This window comes from Saccostrea cucullata, unplaced genomic scaffold, assembly GCF_032062105.1.
Source record: "Saccostrea cucullata isolate Sc308-1 unplaced genomic scaffold, CSIRO_AGI_Scuc_v1 ctg57, whole genome shotgun sequence".
Lineage (NCBI taxonomy): Eukaryota > Metazoa > Mollusca > Bivalvia > Ostreida > Ostreidae > Saccostrea > Saccostrea cuccullata.
Genome location: NW_026938498.1, coordinates 64072 through 85405, shown reverse-complemented (window position 1 = coordinate 85405; position 21334 = coordinate 64072). Strand labels below are relative to the sequence as shown.

The window sequence follows — 21334 nt, the reverse complement described above, 5'->3', positions numbered from 1 at the left end:
GTCTTTTTCAAACTTGTGTACCATTTGTATAAATCTTACTGGCATTATAGAGTCGGCCAGTAGAAACTGAGGATGTAATTACTAAGAATGAATCATAGTCTTTGTTTCTTTTAATCAAGACCATCCATCTTGTCCTTCACTCGGACTTCTGCGGTCTCGTTGTTTCACTCCGTTCTAGGCAATCACATCGATTGCAGTGAAGACTGTATAAACTAGTCTGTCAAAGTGAGCATAAATAAGTCAACAACTCACACCATGACCTCAAACATCAATTCAAGCCGCAAAACACAGCTAGAAGACCGATTTTTTTCTTGCCCTTGAGTTTCATGATTACCAATTTGTTACACAAGTGACAATGGGTTTTTTTGTCCTTGAGTCCTTAGGTTACCAAATATGATAAACAAGTGAAACAATCGAATCAATGATCTTTGAATAAACTGAGATAAAGAATCAGTTATACAGTTAGACTAAAAATAGCAATTTTCAATTTATAATATAAGTATCATGAGTAATTAGAAAACTATGAAATTACTAATTTTCGTGGGGGTTTAATTTTTTGTGGTTTTCAAGGTATGAAGAGACCCTTGAATTTTTGTCCACCACGAAATGTAATTTTTCAGATATATTACTACTCAGTAATACTTCAACCATGAAATCAAATCCCTGTGAACCAATATATTTTCCTCAAACCACGAAGATTTGACCCCTCAAAAATATGTGATTTAACAGTATATTGATTTAAAATTCATATATGATATCATCAAGTATGCCTCTATGTTTTTTTTCCTGTTTTACACAACCCACAAAATAAATAACCAAAAACAAGTGCCCTCTGTTCTCTCAAAGTGTAAAAACCAACAACACTTATAAAATAGCCATTCTTTAGTTCATAAACTGAACTTCAAAATAACCTTAAGTTGTAAACCATGTTCTTACAAAGAAAACCCCAAAACTCCAAGTTTGTACAATTAGCAGTTTTCTATTCTTGCTGGTACCATTAACTAGTTCCCAAATCACTCATTTGTTTCCTATTATAGTGATCTAGTTTACTACCTCTTTACAAAATGTAGCTGGTACCATTACCTAGTTCTCTATCCTCTTACCTGTTTCCTACTTTATTGACCTAGTTTACAAGAACCTCTTTAACTAGATAGCTGGTACAATTAAGTAATTCTCCATCCTCTCATGTTTTCCTACCACAGCCACCTAATTTACTGGAACCTCTTGAAAAGGAAGCTGGTTGAATTTGGTTCCCTTAACTAGTTCCCACTTCACTCGTTTGTTTTCTCTACAGTGACCTATTCTTTGGAACCTCTTGACTGGACACTTTTTCTACAGTGACCTATCTGTAGGAACCTCTTGACTAGACACTTTTTCTACAGTGACCTATCTGTAAGAACCTCTTGATTAGACACTTTTTCTACAGTGACCTACCTGTAGGAACCTCTTGACTAGACACTTTTTCTACAGTGACCTATTTGTAGGAACCTCTTGACTAGACACTTTTTCTACAGTGACCTATCTGTAGGAACCTCTTGACTAGACACTTTTTCTACAGTGACCTATTTGTAGGAACCTCTTGACTAGACACTTTTTCTAGTGACCTATTTGTTGGAACCTGGACCTATATCTTACCTGTTGTGATACTCGTCTCTCATTTTGTGTTCCTCCCCGGCGTGGACCACTCTCTGAGTCGTACTGGTCACTAGCTCCCCGTCCTTCATGTACTTTCTGGTCTTCGTCATCGTCCTGTACTGGCTCTTGCTCTCCTGTTTAAAAAAAATCATAACAGTTTGAAAATGGTTTTAACAGTCCTAATGCAAAAAATAACGAATTAAAAGCAAATTAAAATCATTTCTTAAATGATACTGCAAAATGTGAATTATGATGTTAAAATTAAAGTGAAAGAAGAGAGGAATTTGGCTGCAACATACTTTTGAATGCAAAGATATTGATAATTTAATAAGTCATCCTGCAAATTCTATTGTCAGGATCTTCTATAAATTATTATCAGTTTTTCAAAAGAGCTTAAGGATCAGAATTATGAAAAGAGCGAAAAAGGTGTCAAATACATACATACGTATTCAAAAAAGATAACAAATCATGCTTCAGAAATCCAAGAATCATGGTAACTATAGACACTATTCTTATTCCAGTCTATTGAATCTAGTTTCATTCTTACATTACACAAAAGAAAGTTAACAAGATAATAACAACAGAAAAATACTGCTAGACCAATGACCTGCACACACAGAAACATGGAACTCATTAATTGGACTTGTTTATCAATGGGCAAAATGCCCTTCCCCAACAGCTAAGAACAGAAAGGGCAATCTGCATCATTTATAAGTTAAGGTGCATAAACCCTCTGCTCATCCATTTAAATGTTTACTTTACTAAATTATAAACAATTATATAGAAAAAAAATAACAACAAAAAAGCCATTTCAACTTATAAATATAATACACATTTGTGTCATTAAGAGTTATCTCTCTTATCAGAGGGTCAATGAACCTTAACAGTTAATGAAGATGGCTAAAGCATGTACCAAAGTCAACTCTGAAGAAAAAAAAATCAACAGGCCTTCAGCTACAAAACTTTAGATTTGTGAAACTAAGCATATTTTTAAATATAGAAACACAATGCTATCTTGGGAGTTTACCATTAAAAATCTTAATTGCATAATTCAGGCAGAGGGAAATAAAATTCCACCTCAAAGAATGACTGAGCGTGCATGTTTCTCACTATCTCCCTCCTTTGAACTTTACTATCTTAAGAATGTTAGACCACATGTTTTATTTCAGTACTCTCAATTTGAAGAAAATGCAATCCTAAATCAATGCACTAGACATTTTTACAAATTTTAAATAGAAAGTGAGAAGTGCATGCTTCCATAATACTGGATAGTTACAGAAAAATCAGAAATTCCATAGCTAGGGGACCCAGAGGATTGAAGTGAGTAAAAACTGGGAATAACTTAACCATAGTGGTAGAAAAAAAGCATTTTAGCCCTGCACATGTAACATTTCGCACTCAATTAATTTTCAAACTCATTGAAAATTTACAGAAAAATACAGTTTTTGCAGTACATATATATAAAAACATTTTTTTTTTTGTTTCCTTTCTCTCATTTTTTGGGAACATAAATCTGATTTTTGCAATCTGTTTCTGCACTGAATATCTCAGTATGCTATGAAATGTTTTGGGTATACAGATTATGTTTACTATGAGCTGACTGGTTTTTCTGAATCTTAATGGAAGGTCTGAAAGTGAAGAAATACCTTGCAAAAACACTACACCAATAAATCTGCCAATCTGCTTTCTTGATAAAATTTTTAGAAATAAACATTTAATGATCATGCAGATAGATACAGAATTTTGTATGGATTTACACTGCAATCAGTAATCAGTTAATGTGGGTATGTAGTCAATGTAGATATGTTAAATATTATGGAAACATAATCAGTGATACTGATACACAAAAATATTTACAATATTAGCCTTAGGAAGAATGTTTACTGCTATTAAAGACAGATAACTCTGAATGTGTACTGCCATCAATGAGAGATTTCCTTTTACATTTCCTTTTTCTTTTGGTGACTTTCAAAGTTTTTCAATTTTATACATTGGGCCATGTAAGCATTTAATTTTAAGTATATTTTATACCTTATATTTCTATCATTAAGTTACTATGAAATAATTTAACACGTAGTAAGTGATTATAATTTTTACAAGTGCATATATTCAGGCAATAACAATATAATCAGAGAAAACACATGGTATTAGTAAGAATAGTTCTTATTGCCATATAATTATATATAAACTTAATATTTACAGATAATGCTTATATGGTCATAGACTTACTTCTCTGTAAAATTTTATGATACATTTTGTCAAGTTTTCTCTCTGTCAATAGTATTAGTGTGGTTAGTATGCATGACAATGGATAAATCATGTTAATTGGGAGCTTATATTAGAAAAAAAAAATTCAAAGCTATAGTATAAATTCGCTGCTGATGTCAACAACAACCAAAAAAAAAAAAAACATGCACACAAGACAATGTAAACCTGAATGAATGAAAAGGATGATTACTTTAATTTTTCCTCTTATAATCCATTTTTTAAATGAACAAAATTTAAAACTCTTGCTTCACATGTACTTACACTTCTGCCCCTGATGTGTTTAGCTCGCCTCTCCACGGGCCCGTCCGCCTTCTTCTCCCCCTCTCCCAGGCTATCCACCGTGGTCACACTCTCCGTATCTGACCGCTGGTCTTCGTCCACACTGGTTACTTGCGAGAGATCCTTTGATTTTCGTTTTGGCTCCTTGATCACTTTTGTTTCCATAGTGTCTAAGTCGGTCTGAGGCACAATCTCTGTACTGTCACTGCTATTAGACATACTCTTGTCTATACTGTTATCAACAGATGGGGAGGACTTGACCCCCACCACATCCCCATTGATGACCACTGTAGTCCCTGAAGACGGGACAGGCTGGCCATTTATTGTTATTCCCTTATCAGGCAGTACCTGTCCGTTAATTGTGATCACAGAGTCTTTTTTCTCCGATTCACTTGTCTTTTCACTCTTTTCACTAGTAGTGTCCTCATCAGTAATTGTCACATTAACCACCTGAATTTCCACCTCGGAACTCTTTTCAGCACTTTTTGTTTCTTCCCTTCCTTCAATTTTCTTGTCCATCTCTGCCACTTTTTCTTTTTCCTCCTCGATATTGCCTGGTACCCTTTCCTCTTTCTCAGGCCCCTCTGTGGGAACTTTGACTGGTTCCTCGGAGACAACTTCCTTTTTCTCCTCAGTCTTGACCTCCTCCTCTTTAGCTGGTTCCTCTGAGGGAGCCTTAACTGGTTCCTCGGACCCCTCTTTCTTTTCCTCGGTTTCCTCTTCTACGAGTTCGCCCTCGATGTCTGACATGTTATACTCCTCCTCTTCTTCTTCTTCATCAGACTGCTCTATCAGCTCCTGTACGGTGTCTAACACCACCCCTGGTACAGAGGGCGCAAGTTTGGTGGACTTGATGACATCATTGATTATTTCCTCCACCACAACATCCACCATAGGCTCCACGTCAACTTTGTCTTTCTCTGGGCTGGGTTCCTTTGTTTCTACAGCTGGACTCTCAATCTGCATTGCAAAGGAAGTAAAAAATTTTAAAATTCATACATTTAATTTGTTTTTCTTTATAAAATCTTTGTGGATTACATCATGTACACCTTCTTTATAAGTTTCAAAACGTTAATAAATTTGATTGGAATATTGTTGATGTCTTCTTAACAAAATGCTTTTTGATGAAAATTCAGCATCTTATTTTCTTAAGGAAGATTCATCAATTAAAGTAAATTTCTTTTATTTATTTAGGGTAGAAGTTTATGCATACAGTTTATCACTGCTTTAGCACAGAAAACAAATCCAGACACAAAGACACTAGACTTACCTCCTTTTTCTCTTCTGCTGCAGGAGGAGCCACCTCTTCCTTCTCTTCCTTCTTCACCTCCTCCTCGGCCTTGGCCTCGGGCTTTTCTTCCTCCTTCTTCTCCACCTCAGCTGCTGGCGGTGCTGGAGCCACCACCCGTTTAGGTGAAGGTGTCTTCTGTTTTTCTGGCTCTATCTTAGGCACCGGTTCAGGAGTGGAAGGTTTGGGTTCAGTTTTAACCGGTTCCTCTGGTACCTTCTGTAAGACATTGATCAGGTCAATCAAGATTCACAGAATTTCTGTGGGAAAGTAATTTTTTTTTCCTTTCTTTCTTTTTTCTTTAATTAAACAGACTTATTAAGAAGGAATTCTTACATACTTTTATCACATATATCTTAAGGGAAAACTTTTGTCTTGCATGGAGATACATGTACAATATACGAGGGTTGATCCAAAAGTAATGTCACTCTGTCAATATCTTTAATATTTGGCGTCATATTATCAAATATTATGTACCAAAAGATGCATAAGAATAAATCTAATCAAAATTGAAATTTTCATTGAATAATGTTTAATTAAATTAATTTTATGGACGTTTAAAATATCAAACATAAGGTTTGTCGCCGCATCACAAATAAACGTCGCGTTTTAAAGTGTAAATTGTTAGAATGAGAAAAGACAAACACATTAAAAAGCATCTAAAAAAAGTGTCTAATCGCCCAGTATTTTAAAAGACAAAATTTTTCGACATTTTCTAGTCTTAAGTTGAAAATAAAATGACGCCATTGCTTTTTGAACATAAACATTGTTGTTTTAATCTGCTGTATTGAACAAAGGAAATGTCGAGATGGAGAAAAACTGCTGGAACGAGCTGTGATGCATTTTTGCTACAAAATGGGGGAAATCTCTCGTAGAAACAGTTACGATGATTAATCAGACATACATAGGAGAGAATGTAAATAAGAGACTTGTTTATAGATAGCTTCAGGGATTTCTAGTGGGTCATGGGTCACTGAATAATCAGCAGAGGATAGAAAGACCGAAAAAAGGGGGGTCGGGCGGAAACGTTCAATGGTGTCTTACGTTGTCCAAAAAAAGAGACGGTTAGACAGTTACAGCAATAGAAAGTTTGACTTATGGTATTGTTCAAAGAATTTTAACAGAGGACTAAATTTATATATAGAGTGAGTGTACAATGGATGCCAATAATTCTTATGAGAAGAGAAATATATGTGAATGTGTTCGTGAATCTCAAATATTTTTTTAATGAAACGAAGGGGAAGCGCTGCCTAAGGTGTATGACGGCGCGTATCCATCATATGACGTTATTTAGGTGCGGTGACTATCGTAATTGCATTTTGTATATAATTCGATATTTTGAAAAGTATGAATGATTTCAACTTGATTTTCTCAGGACTGATTTGTAATAAATATATCTTCGATCATGTAAAATTTTGTTGATTTACGTCGACTAGTAGCAATTTTATCGAACTTGTGACATTACTTTTGGATCAACCCTCGTACAACTCTGATTTAGCTTCTTGTTTATAAGATTTTTTTATCAAAATCTATTAAAAGTCCATTTTAAATCTGGGATATACAGATTCTTTTAATATTGTTTTCATTACATATAACTCATTATACAAAATTTTGAATTTCCTAGTTCACATATGCTACAGAAAAAGTAAAAATAAAGCAGTGTACAATATCCAATTGCTCCAAACAACTATTTTACAAATTTTGCTTACTGTCTTCTCTGTGACTTTGGGTTCTTCCTTTTCTGGGGTGGTTGCTTTGCTATCTGACTCATTTTCCTCAAGGTCCAAAATCTTTGAAGATACATCACTCATATGTCTCTGCAAAATACAATTTGAATTATCTCTGTTTTTCTTCCTTTCAATGTATCTTTCAGCAAGCACACCATATTCATAAAAAGAAAAACATACTGTATTGCAATATTTTTTGAAGGTGAGTACTTCATAAATACATTTTTAAGGGACAAATGCTTTTAATCAATTCTCTGTTAGGGGACATAAAATGACATTGTTTCATATAGATTTTTTTCAGCTTGCATTGCCAATAAAAGTTTCCACACACCTTCATTTCTAGTATTTCCTGGTCCTCTGGAAGATCTTCCACGATTTCTTCCACTTCAGCCTTGGACTCCATGATCAAGTTCATCACATCCTTCTTATCATTACAGCCCGCTATAAATGGATGCTGCAACAAATCCATACAAATATCAGCACTTTATTTTCCTTAGACGGTTTACTAATTAAAGTTTCTTTATATTTCTAAAAGAGTTAAAACTTTGAGGATTTCACAAAAAAAACCTTCTTTGCAAAGTTAAAAACTTGAAATGTTGGTGATGAACTCATGAAAAAATGATTTTTAAATTGAATGAAATTCAAATAAAGTTGAATAAGTATATTTTAAGGACTCCATGTAAATTGTCTTCCAATAAAATAAAATTCTTTAAAAGAAACAGTGTTTGCAGTTTTCATTTTAAAAATTTGAAAATGGACATTTTTAAAAAATACATGAGGATATATCATAGTTAAAGGGAGATAACTCCTCACTCATGCTCACCTCTAATAGTTCTGATGTTGTTGGTCTTTGATCAGGATTTTTAACAAGACATTTTGCTATAAATTCTCGGAAGGTTTTTGACCTGAAAGAAAAATAAAATGGATAATTTTCGCAAAACAGATACGCAGCACAGTTAAGGTTACAAAAAGGAGGCGGAGCCTATTTTCTATTGTAAAACTTGACTATGACATCATACACAATATACGTCATACAACATTTCTTTAAAATACCACAAAATGAGTTTATCTGCTAGTTTAACCAAAAAGAAATTGTCAAATTACATAAAAACTTACTACAAAGCGTTTGTTTTGCGTTAGTTAAATCCCACATAACAAGTTATAAACAAGTCACTGATCGCAATACACTTGTCAATATGACGTCATTTCTTACGATGACATAGTTTGTATGCAGTGAGAGACGTATCAAGTAATATTTTCTCAACAAAATATGTATTTTATAATTAAATAAAATATTATTTACAGATATTCTATCGGCCAATAACTAGAATTTAATGTCTTCTTCACTATTTTATTAATATATTTTCTGTACATTACTTATTTAATTGACACTGCCGTATATTTGTATGCAAGTACATCGGAGGGTAATGTGGGGGGTTATATAAATCGATCTAGTGCAAGGGCATATACTCTATGGATCAAAGTAAGCTTTTACATTTCAACTTTTTAGAACTATTTAGGTATCTGAAAAGTGCTGCGATCCTGATGAAATCTTAAAAACAATTTAATTATATCAATATTTCATGCCGCTGACCAGCAAATAATATAGCATTCTGTCATTCAAGTATAATTTTAACAATGAAATTGCAGAAATTAGACAGGATCGCAGCACTCTTTAGAAACTACAATGCGTGTTGAAAATATATATATACTAAACTTGGAAATTTAACTTGGTTATGCCCTTGCACTAGTGATATTTACATGTAACATCAATACTTCAAGTCAACGTGCTAAAATCGCGTTACTGCCGCATCACATGACTAGTCTAAATATAAAATATAATCGTCCTCGATATGTACATGTAGTTATTAATCATAATAACAATTATCCGATATAAATAATGTACTAAAAATAATCGCCATCCCGATTACATTTTTAAATACAAAATTTAGTCGATATTTCCATTGCGCACCTTTATATAACTGTACTGTGTACTTACACTGAAAAAATTTAAAATGCATTTCTGGGTTCAGGAATAAAACAAAACATGCCTTTTATATACGTTTAAAAATGTGAAACTCTGTGTTCAGATATAATGTATATTTGGTTTGAACACAACAAATATTCATAGTAAAAACCATCTGCAACACTCAGGGCACATAAGCTACCATATATACTAGCCCATGTCATTTTTTGGGGGGGAAGGGGTTAAATTTTGTCCAAAATCCATGTCTGACTTACAAGAGAGCCGTTTTCTGGACGGCAAAATGTAGCATTTTATAAGCATTTCTGACGATTATCCTTGAACAAACTCTTGATATATATATTATCATTTTTACATAACATACAAGTGTTGACATATTTGAATAATTTTATTTTTATATTGTGTGCATTACTTATTTGTTTTCAGGATTAAAAATTAAATAGCGATATCATTTCCAAAAATATGAACTGAAACCAGATTGAGTCAGTAGAGCATTGATTTGAAATTGTCAACTGATTCTGGCAAAAAGTTATACCTACTTGTAAGTGGATCAATGGCAAATCCCCTCAAAATAACCTCAAAAATTACAACTGACTTATAGGCTGACAAACTTATAGGCGAGTATACACAATCATTTAGAATTGTTTCTTGTAAAATACAAGTATACTAACCATTTGGATGGCTTGGCAAGTGTTGGGGGGTCTGATTTCTGGATTTTAATTAACACTCTCATAGGATGCATGTCATGGTTCGGGGGCTCAATCTGAGCAAACTCAATTAGAGTGATTCCTGAAAATAGGTATATTAGATCACTGTAAATTTGTACAAATAGCCATTTTTTATTTATTCGTGTTTTAAATATATTTTGTACTGAAAACTATGCACATTTTATCATACATCTATCTTACTAAAAATATGCACTTCTTATCGATACATACATTCCAATTTTTTGACAAATTTTTGCGAATGGGTAAATTATACACTATCGATACTCACACTTTACTCTGGGGAGACAAATCGTTAAATGATGTTGAAAATGAATACCTATTTTCTATTGTACAAACTTTCATTAAAAAGTCAGGACGATTTGGTTGATACAATAATTATTTCTAATTGTAAATCTTATACAGCATGTTTATTACGTATGGAATGTATTCTGTTGAATGTGTTTTACTCTGATTATTATATATTATGTTTTTCTGTGTTATTTCATTTTAAGCTGAAACCCATGTGTGTAAATATGTTTGGTATAATGTATATGTAGAGAGAGAGCGTAATAAGTTTTTAGAACTTTTGTCCAATCCTTATTGTAAAGTATATACAATAAAATATGTTCAAATCATCATCTTTCAGGAGATATGTGAGAATAAAATAATAAAATAATTAACACTCTCAGTGTCTGTCTGCTAATTAATTATCCTACCCAATGACCATATATCTGCCTTGAAGTTGTAGGGACTGTCTTTTAGTGTCTCACACATTATCACCTCTGGGGCCATCCTAAAAAAAAATAAATTTGATTTAATCTTTTTTTTTCTTTTCATATACTTTAAAAAGAAGTCATCCATTTTCAATGTACATATTGAAGAAATGAGCATGTCTACATTAAGTTTTAGGCACTCAAAAGTAATTATATATGCACAAGTAAATGTTGCAATTCATAAATCATAGTTATTTTTCCAACTCCAATAATTTAGCTTTAAAAAACCTAAACTTGATAGTAAGTAGAAATACTGTACTTTAAACAAAATAAAGGTTTCGTGAGCTAAAACACTCAAACAAATTACATTTCCCTTCCCTTCTACAGGGTATGAGAAAGCAGATAATATGAAGAAAATTTAAAATATCTCAAAAACAGACATAAATATAGATGTTAAAAACATATTTATAAGAAATGCTCACTGGAAACTTGGACTCAGAAGATAGATTTTCCCATTTGAAATTTATACCAATATTTCCTTTTCAAGCTAGGAATAATGGTGAAAAGAAGATTTATTTTTACCAATATGGAGTTCCAATAAATGAATCTCGTCTCTGATTTGTTCTTGTATTCTTTGCAGAAACTCCAAAATCAGCTGAAATATAAAAGATTGAAGATTTATAACTCATTTATACATGCACACAATACTTCTTTTTACTTAATTATCATAACATTTTTAAAAATTAAATTGAAATAGTATGCTGTAATAAATTGTTTTTTATCAAGGATCAATAGATCTTTGATTTGGACTAAATTTAATTGAACTAGCTAATGAATATTCAAAATTCTAGCTGATTTTGCCAACCCTGGAGTCAAGTGAACTTCCAGTGACAACTTCATGTAATTTACGGCTTTGCTGATCATATTATTGGTGACAGCTGTGGACAGCTATTTTCCACTAAATTGTAAAGTTGCTTTGAAAGTTCATTGTGGATGGCAGTGTCTGGTATTTTAACAAGATATGCAGACATGCAGCAGGGGGAAAAAGGCAGTAAAAAGTGAATACAGTGATACATATTTTTATAATTGAAAATTTGAGATACAACCATTTAATTTTTCAAAATATAGTAGTCTGAGCATTATGTAACCAGCCTTACCCCCCCCCCCCCCAAATCCCCTCTCCTCTGGAGTAAAATTCAAGTCCCCAAGCTTACCTAACTTCACATCCCCCTCCTTACCTAACTTGACATCCCCCTCCAGACTTACCTAACTTGACCTCCCCCTCCTTACCTAACTTGACATCCCCCTCCAGACTTACCTAACTTGACCTCCCCCTCCTTACCTAACTTGACATCCCCCTCCAGACCCCCCATCCAGACTTACCTAACTTGACCTCCCCTCCTTACCTAACTTGACATCCCCCTCCAGGCTTACCTAACTTGACCGCCCCCTCCTTACCTAACTTGACCTCCCCTCCTTACCTAACTTGACCTCCCCTCCTTACCTAACTTGACCTCCCCTCCTTACCTAACTTGACATCCCCCTCCAGGCTTACCTAAATTGACTGCCCCCTCCTTACCTTACTTGACCTCCCCTCCTTACCTAACTTGACCTCCCCTGCTTACCTTACTTGACATCCTCCTCCAGGCTTACCTAACTTGACCGCCCCCTCCTTACCTAACTTTACCACCCCCTCCAGACTTACCTAACTTGACGTCCCCCTCGGATGTTAGCAGTACATTTCCGGCCTTGAGATCTCTATGGATGACCTTGTTGTTATGCAGGTACTCCAGCCCACTACACATGTTGTTACAGACGTATCGGATCTGGTTCTCTGTCAGGGGTCGCTCCAGCTCCACCATGATGCTGTCGATGGCCCCTCCCCCACAAAACTCTATATACATCTGAAATGACACAAGCATGAAGGAATAATTTTTTTAAAAAGAGAATATAATATTGAAGTATTATATAAATTAACATGCTCAATAATGAATTGTTTTAAAATAAATTGTGTATAAAGGCAAAAAAAAAATCGCTTTTTGGTGTTTCATATACTTTCACACTAATCATAAAAGGACAGTTTATCTATTTGGAGGAAATAATTTTTACCCATGATTTAAATAAACTTCTACTTTTTAATTTTTTTTTTTTTGGTATTTGTAAAAAATTGCAGTATCAAACATTTTTTATTTTTTTTTTAAATATATTTGAAAGTCATCAGAATCCATATGAACCATGACTCTGAGGCTATATTTGTATGCATGTTAAACTTTTAAACTTCACATGAATGTAAATATCAGGAATATCTGAAAAATGTTATACAATGCAGACACGCTGAATATAACCGGTTTGTTTGTAATGTTTCTATCTACCACCCACTAATCACAGTAAACATGCATGGACATATGACTCATGTCACAGTTCTGCATCAGGCAATATTTGTGGAAAATATTTATCGTAACTAGCTTCCTTCTAGTCCTATATGATAAATATAAACTTCCCTATTGACCATTTGAAATTTTAATATGATAAAAATTTCAAAATATTGTGATTAAACTTCTAAGGCTACACCATACTCGAACAAGGAAAATGACAATATTTTGTGTGACAAATATGTAAACAAAGTTCCTCTTGTGTGCCTGGCAAGCAGACCCTATTTGTCAGTTAACAAGTTAAACTCAATTTTCTGAATTTTTTATGTCAATTATGCCGTGTTCTGTGCAATGAAATACTTCTGCAAGAGTAACATAAGTAACGCCATATAAAAAAGCAGCATTCCATACAATGCCCCTGTCAAATGATAAAGACTCGTATCATTTTCTCACATATTTCTTAACAGTATTCATATAGTAACAATTCGTAATTATACATAAAAATACTTCCCACATTCTTTAATTCTAAACAATCAAACAAAACCCTATCCTTTCCTTTGGAGCCAATAGATAAGAGGCTAAATGACTTGTAACTATATAAACCCATACCAAAAGTTTCCCATCGAAGACAAAGGCTTCGTAGAGCCCCACTACGTTCTTGTGACGGCATTCTGTGAGGATGTCGATTTCTACGGAGAAGTCTTCTATATCCTCCTCGGACTTTATCTCCACCTGCTTCAGGGCTGCGAGGCTACCATTCTCCTTGTTCTGGGCCTACAAAACACCAAGGTTACATCTCAGTTTAATTTGAAAAAAACATGAATGCAGAGTTTTTGAAGTGACAGGAATTTTTTTCAATATTTTTTTTAATTGATCTTTAAATTCACTTTCACTGTAAACTTGGAACTTTCAAAGAATAGATAATGGAGCTGCATGTCCATAAAAATTGAAAGAAGAATTGAAATTGAAAGGGACATTTAAAAAGTAGAAGGGTGGTCTGGTGTTTCCTCACCTGATGAGGAGTTTAGGAGAAATACAAAATAACTGGGGGATCCTACTGAGATAATCACATAAATTGGGGGGAGGGGGGTTGGGGTTGATGGGAAAGGGGGGGGGGGGTTGGTGGGTTGATAGATTTACTTCCTCAACTTGTGGATTTCGTTTTGTGGAAGGGGGAGGGAGAGGCCATTACAAACTCCTTCAATTCCCTCTTCCCTAGTGTAAAGTTTCATGTTACAATTAAAATAATATTGATATTATACTTATTGTAAAAATCCATGCTAGATCATATCAATTTCAAGATAAAAAGAAAAAAAAATTAATTCCTTTATACCCGGTACTATAATAGTTGGGTGTTAACATTTTCAATGCAATTCCATGACTGCTAGGACTACATCATGTTTAATACGGTTAATTAAGTCCGTAACAAATTCAGCCCATACTTCCTAGAGGTTACATGTTAACAGTTATATATAGTATTAGGATTGAGGATCAAAATAAAGGTCTAAATATACATGATGTACATACATGCATTTCAGGGTGTATCTACATTATATTACCTTTTAATTATAAATTGTCTACTTTTCATTCTTGAACTACAGTTTAAATGTCAAATTTTAAAATATTTCATATTTTGAGACATTCCACCATTGCCTTCTGATTTTATCCCAATAAACAGAGATGTGTACTCCCCATCATAATGTCATCTCAGCTTCCTGTTTAAAAGGGGGTCACTTATAAAGAGTTACAAAGCCATTTCCTTCTACGATCTGTCATCACAACTTTTTGTTGCTCATATGCATATAATTTTTATACTTTAGTTTACAAAAAAATCTGTTTTCTCTTAGATAACAAATTAACACAGTATGCTAAGAGATTAACAGGACTGAATATACTTCATTAACTTCTGCATTTCTGTGTTACATAAATACCGTTATCACCCTGTTTTAATTTTCTCACACTTTCTTCCCCCAATTTTCATTTAGTAGATAAGACTTAGTGAAATTAACCTTCCACTGAAGAGAGAATGAGAGGGAGATTCTAATTGTACCATAGCCAACTAGGTTGAACTGGATAATATTCTCGTACATGCTACAATCTATTGATCTTTCTTAAAATTCATTGTCCCTCCTTGTTTCTTTATGTTGTTTCAATTTATTTTTAAAATCTGAGTTAAAAGTGAAAGTGCTTCTTGACTGAAAGTTTATCACACCCAACACTTCAAAGTTTCCATTCAAGTGTGCAAGATAGAGGTTGAGTCATGGATTTATAAAAATAAAACCTTGAATTCTTTCCTCTACACAAACAAAAAATACAGCACATCAGTTGAATAGGCGTTCATTATTTGAAAACTTGATTACACTTGAGGATGATTCCTTATAAAATCACTAATCATAGCTTTGAAGTGCTTGAAAAGAAGATTTTAAAAGGTTTCCCTGTATATCCCTATGTAAAACTTGGGTCGGCCATTTTGGCCCCACCCTTGCCCCGGGGGGCATGATCAAACTTGAATCTACACTACCTGAGGATGATTCCACATGAGTTTCACTTTCCTGGCCCAGTGGTGTTTTTAAAGATTTTTCCTATATATTCCTATGTAAAACCTGGGTCGGCCATTTTGGCCCTACCCTTGCCCTGGGGGGCATGATTTGAACAAACTTGAATCTACACTGCCTGACGATGATTCCACATGAGTTTCATCTTTCCTGGCCCAGTGGTTCTGGAGAAGAAGATTTTTAAAGATTTTTCCTATATATTCCTATGTAAAACTTGGGTCGGCCATTTTGGCCCTACCCTTGCTCCGGGGGGCATGATTTGAACAAACTTGAATCTACACTACCTGAGGATGCTTTCATATGAGTTTCATCTTTCCTGGCCCAGCGGTTCTGGAGAAGAAGATTTTTTAAAAATGCCATTAATTTTTAAGAAATTCATGATTATCTCCCCTTGGAAAAGGGCGTGGCCCTTCATTTGAACAAACTTGAATCCCCTTCACCCAAGAATACTTTGTAGCAAGTTTGGTTGAAATTGGTCCAGCGGTTCTTGAGAAGAAGTCAAAAATGTGAAAAGTTTACAACGACGACAACAACAACAACGACAACGCCAATGCCAACGACGACAGACGACGGACAAATTTTGATCAGAATAGCTCACTTGAGCCTTCGGCTCAGGTGAGCTAAAAATACAAAGTATAGGTCTTAACGTATTATTATGCAAAAAAATGTAAGGCCAAATTAATCATTTAACTTTTAGTGTGTAATCATTTTCTGAAAAGTTTCTTGACTTATCCATCACAGAGCTAGTATTGTACATTAACTCATGTTGAGATATGTGTGTTCTACTTTAGTGACCTATCCTCGTTAAAATTGAATTCACAAGGAACTACTTAACTTTTATATTTCACTGTTTCTATGACCAGATAAGTGGATGTAAAAAAAACCTGACAGCACATTTGAATTACACACAGATTTTCTTACTTAAAAAATACATCCTCTCTCTCAATTCACGGGAAGAGAAAAAGATTTTTGAATCCACTAAAAGCATAATTACACACATAGGTCTAAATCTCACTAAATGAAAAGCTATAGACCTAGTCTGAACATACTTTAATAAGTTGGCTATGATAAAATGAAGTTGTTGGTATATATTTACAAAATGATAAGGTAGATCTATGAAATATATAGCCACAGTCAGGTGTTGGGGGTCGTTACTGCCCACATGGCCAGGTAATTACCAATGTGTCGACCGTGTCGCCATGTGTCAGGCACCTGTAAGTCAAGCAGCTGACACAGAGAATGGTCAGTCGCAGCCTCAGCTGTTAGACCATTAGTTTAAGGTTCACCTTCCCTAAGTCTATTCACCTTTGTTTTTACACCAATGACTACTGAAAATAAATGAACTTTTTGATGAATCCTTAATTTGCACACAATTTAAGCATACCTTCATTTTGACCAAAATTCATTTCAATTAATGACTTTTTTCATTTTTAAACATCAGTTCTCTCATTAGGAGTTATCTCCCTTAATTATCAGAGGGTCAAGAACCATAAAAGCATCAAGTTCATCACCACATTGTCCCCTGGCTGTCCAATAGGCTATACACATATTATTCCTAATCAGATATTTACTGCAGTGAAAGGGTACCTGCAGATACTTTTGTTATTAATGGTGAAGGGTCATCAATCATTTCCTAGCTAGTCCTTACAAAAAAGATTGGTTATCAACTTTTTTTTTTAACTCGTTGTTGTCTTTCTTTACCAAGTGAAGTTAATTTCAAAGGAGTATGTGCATGGTTGAATATGATATGGATCTTCCAACATGTCCAATGATGTCAAATATTAAAATTTTAATAATCATAGGAAACTTCATTTCCAAATATTGACCAATCTTTTTACGACTCAAAATCCAAGAAATCCGTGTAAAAAATAGACATTCATGATCATGTTTTCATCTGGAAAGCAGCAAGATTTTCTTGGGTGGGTGTGTGTGTGTGTGGGGGGGGGTGTATGTATTTGTTTTCAAAAATATTTAAAATTATAATCCAATTTGGCAATAATTAGGAAAATGTGTCATAATTTTTCCTCAAATTTAATAAAATTCAGAAGTCAAGAACCTGGGATATAACTTAAAAAGTGTAAGCATCCAACATGTCAAATAATCCTTAAACTTGGCCAGACATCATCAAGTGAGAGAATTTCAAATCTATGCCTCAATATTTCTTCTTTTCATTTTGGATAGGGGGGTCAGGGTATTTTTCATTCTTACAAAACCTTTCAATCCCCAGTTATCTGTCTAAACAGCTTTTCATTCGATGATAAGAAAAGTATAGATAAGTATATGCAACACTTCTGAAGTACTTCAGTTTGACAAATCCCTGTAAACAGCGATTTTATCTAGGAAGTAATAAATCACCAAAGTTACATAATAGCATGCATTGACTAAAAATCTATAGCCAATATGAAAGTCAGGAACAGACATTTCCTCCATTTTCTGAAGTAGCAGCTAAGCACTTGGGACAAGGAATGTCCATTAATCCCTGTCAAAGTCTCCACAGAACAAGTCAGGCTTTCCATTCCTGTTCACATAAAATCCTTCTGCCATTGTTACCCAAATTAAATTAACAGGTAAACTAAGCTGTTGACAGTAGCAGAGTCTGGCTCTAAGGCACAAAGTACACTGTGTGTACATCCATGGTCTATGTGTAAATAATAGTGTATACTGCTGCGTGTATAAAACTCAAGGTCTACTGGAGTTCTACCTGTACACTAAGCATCATTTCAACTGTTTTATGCCTTTTCTCTCAAAGCATCACACAAAGGTGGGAGGAAACTATAACCTTAAATTTTATGGACAATAAAAGGTTCAGATTTAAACTTTTAAACCTGCCTTTCCAAAGAGCAAGTGTCTACTCATTTTTACATCAAAGTGTATTGCACACAATTCTGAATTAGTCACTGCAATGTAAAAAGTGGCACCCAGTTGATAATGCATGCCTGCCAAGTCAATTAGAGTTAAAATCAACATTAAAAAGGAACACTTTTTCAGTTCCTTGTAGATAATACACAAATGGGTTGTTTGTATAAATTATGCATCTTGCACTGAGAAACAAATATGTTCCTAAGCTAATATGCACAGTTCAACTGTCTACTGCAAGCTACTGTACTAATAGCACATGTTGACAGTGATATATAGAGCATGGCAAAGAAAACCCCCTTAACCACAATTATTTGTTTGCAGATCAAAGCTAGCAAGGAAAAACAAACAATGTTCATACCTACAGTCATCAATGTGTATATATACACAATGCTGGCATCAGCAATATAATCCCTTGTATATTTTTACAAATTGAAATATAGATGAAGCATTGCTATAAATATATTTATTTTACCCCTATATTAATTTAAATATAATATAAAATTTAAAATTCTTTCACCATATTCCAGAGAAGAGAAACTGCGATATAACTTTCATTTGCTTGACATTTACTTACATACATCGGTCATATATATATACAGGTATCATGACAGATTAAAACATCCAATGAATGTAACACCCTATGTAAGTCCTGGGTATTTAAATTTATTTGAATGTGCACTCTGAATAATTCCTTTGAGGTTTGGGGCTGCTAATATAAAGGAGGAGATAAGGTCTCTTGTCCAATCAAAGTATATGAAATAATCAAATTTTGCCTATATACCCAAACACATGCTATAATATAATACAAGCAATGGTATAACAGAAAAATTTACCTTGGCCATGATTTTTTTCATAAAATTAACTATATATAAATTTTTCTTAATTTCTAACCTCATTTAGTCTGATGACCTTGGATAATAAATGTTTCAATTTAACATCAAACATCAAAATATAAATATTTGTTTTGATGTCATTCTTCAACACAGCTGATAAAATCCATAATTTTTTTTTTATTTAACTATGCATAAAAAAATAACATTAAGCTAACTTAACTTAAATAGTCAAACACAATTGAAATATATCAAAATCATAAACTTATTTTTTAATCACACATTTTTCTTTGTAATCCATTAATCATATTCAAGTGTTTACAGTGGGTAGGTTACTAACTTTCCTGGAAAAAAAGTGCATTGACTAAGTGTTTCCAAGGCATAACATTAAATGTACTTTCCACTAAAAAAAATTAAGGCACACCAAGACAAAAAAAAATAAAATAGGGATGACATCACTTTAGAATTCCTGATATATATCTGACCACACCCCCTAATCCTTTTAGAACCATAAATAAAGCAGGTATGCCCCTCCCAAAAATACTATCCAACTAAAAAACAAGATCGAATCCCTTAAATCATAATATATCATAAATTTTCTATTATCAATGTCAAAACTAGTTAATGTCAAAGCGATCAGCACCTGGTGAAGTGAACCGTGACACAAAATGTCAAACATCTTCCTCCTAACTTTACCTACCTTGTAAACTTTCCCGAAAGCCCCGTCTCCGAGTTCTCCGATAATATCCCATTTATTGGTGGGATCTACATCTCTAGTAATGTTCTTGTACGCCGATTTCCTTCGAGCCGATTCTTCTCCTCCGAGTTTGAAGAATTTTCGGAAGCTGTTCAAGATTGACATACTGTTGTTGACACCTGTATTAGCACTCTGTCAGTCCCACAATGTTTACATGGAAATGTATAAAGTTTAAGAGCTAAACAAAATAGATGCATATTAAGGGGAATTACTGTCGTATAAAATCTGCATCCTGTCTGCTATAATTACGATAAACAGCACTTCTTTTTCCTTCGATTAGGAGACCTGTTCGATAGGAAAGTCGCCATGTTTTCATTTTTTTGAAGCATGCGCATAACGAATTCTCTCGGAAATACTTCCTGTTTCATTTTCCGTATTAAAGTTATTCCCCTTTGCAAAGAGTGTCATATGCTAAAATCATTTGAATAAAATTTTGGGATGGAGCCTGTGAAAAAATCATTTACTTTATTGATATATAATAAAATAACAAATTTTTAAATAGTAAATTATTGTTTCTTTTTCTAAAACGGTCATGTTTTTTTTGTTTTACTTTTACAATATTGTTACTTTTTGCACATTATCCTCGTTTCTTAGTGTCTTTAAAACATTTGGGTAAAAAAAAATCAGAAAATCATATTCTGTCGGTGTCTAGAGTAAAATTTATCTTTTGATAGGATTCAAAAACTTAAACTAACAAAAAACCAGCTAAGTTCTTAACCAGGCCCAAGAAAAAGGGCGAGAGCAGAGACATAAACTTAACATTTTATGTTATTTGTGTCTCTGGTTAGAGGGACGTACACAACCATACATGGATTTCTAGACAAGCAGGATAAAAAAAAACCCAGTTGTTCTTATTAAAGAGACTTTTCGTCTTGCTGCATATAGTATATCATAGAGCAAAAATTGTGGTGGTGGTGGTTGGGGGGTGGTTGGGCACGCCTCATGGTTCCAACACGACATGCATTATAGCTAATCGAATTTTAAAATCACTGCACTACACTGACTTATACATGTAGCATGGCCCTCTGGTCGAGTCACAAAGCTGTACATGTATCTTTTAATTTATCCCCCGCCTTCACGATTTTCAAGCGAGAGGACATTGAATCTCATTCGTCTGTTCGTCTGTAACAGAAAAATTTAACTTTGGTTATAACTTTTGCCGAATGAGGAAAGACAGAACTTTCATATTGCATTATCTGTGACAAGACCTTTTCAGATATATCATTTTTTGACCCCGTGACCTTGACCTTGAAGTTTGACCTATCTAAAAAAATTACATTACTTTAAATTGGTCGTAACCTTTGAAAGATAAAAGGTAGGACTTTCATATAACACAAGTGTATTATACTTGTGACAAGGA

General features: G+C 33.9%; 1 protein-coding gene across 2 annotated transcripts in view; it reads right to left on the bottom strand.

Annotated features, from left to right (window-relative positions):
* LOC134250463 (STE20-like serine/threonine-protein kinase) overlaps nt 1-20307 on the bottom strand; it is a 40566-nt gene extending 20259 nt beyond the window's left edge. Inside the window, exons 1-12 of one of the 2 annotated variants that reach the window (XM_062732824.1) lie at nt 19918-20307; nt 13583-13747; nt 12307-12505; nt 11184-11256; nt 10605-10681; nt 9853-9970; nt 8021-8102; nt 7529-7651; nt 7180-7287; nt 5453-5689; nt 4165-5142; nt 1636-1769 (exon numbers count right to left, since the gene is read on the bottom strand). In XM_062732824.1, coding sequence (XP_062588808.1) covers nt 1636-1769; nt 4165-5142; nt 5453-5689; nt 7180-7287; nt 7529-7651; nt 8021-8102; nt 9853-9970; nt 10605-10681; nt 11184-11256; nt 12307-12505; nt 13583-13747; nt 19918-20079 — 2456 coding nt within the window. In that variant the 5' untranslated portion in view covers nt 20080-20307. Of the gene's footprint in view, nt 1-1635; nt 1770-4164; nt 5143-5452; nt 5690-7179; nt 7288-7528; nt 7652-8020; nt 8103-9852; nt 9971-10604; nt 10682-11183; nt 11257-12203; nt 12231-12306; nt 12506-13582; nt 13748-19917 lie in introns of those variants that run through there. The other variant, XM_062732825.1, reaches the window with a different exon arrangement.
* Between the last annotated feature and the right edge of the window lie 1027 nt (nt 20308-21334).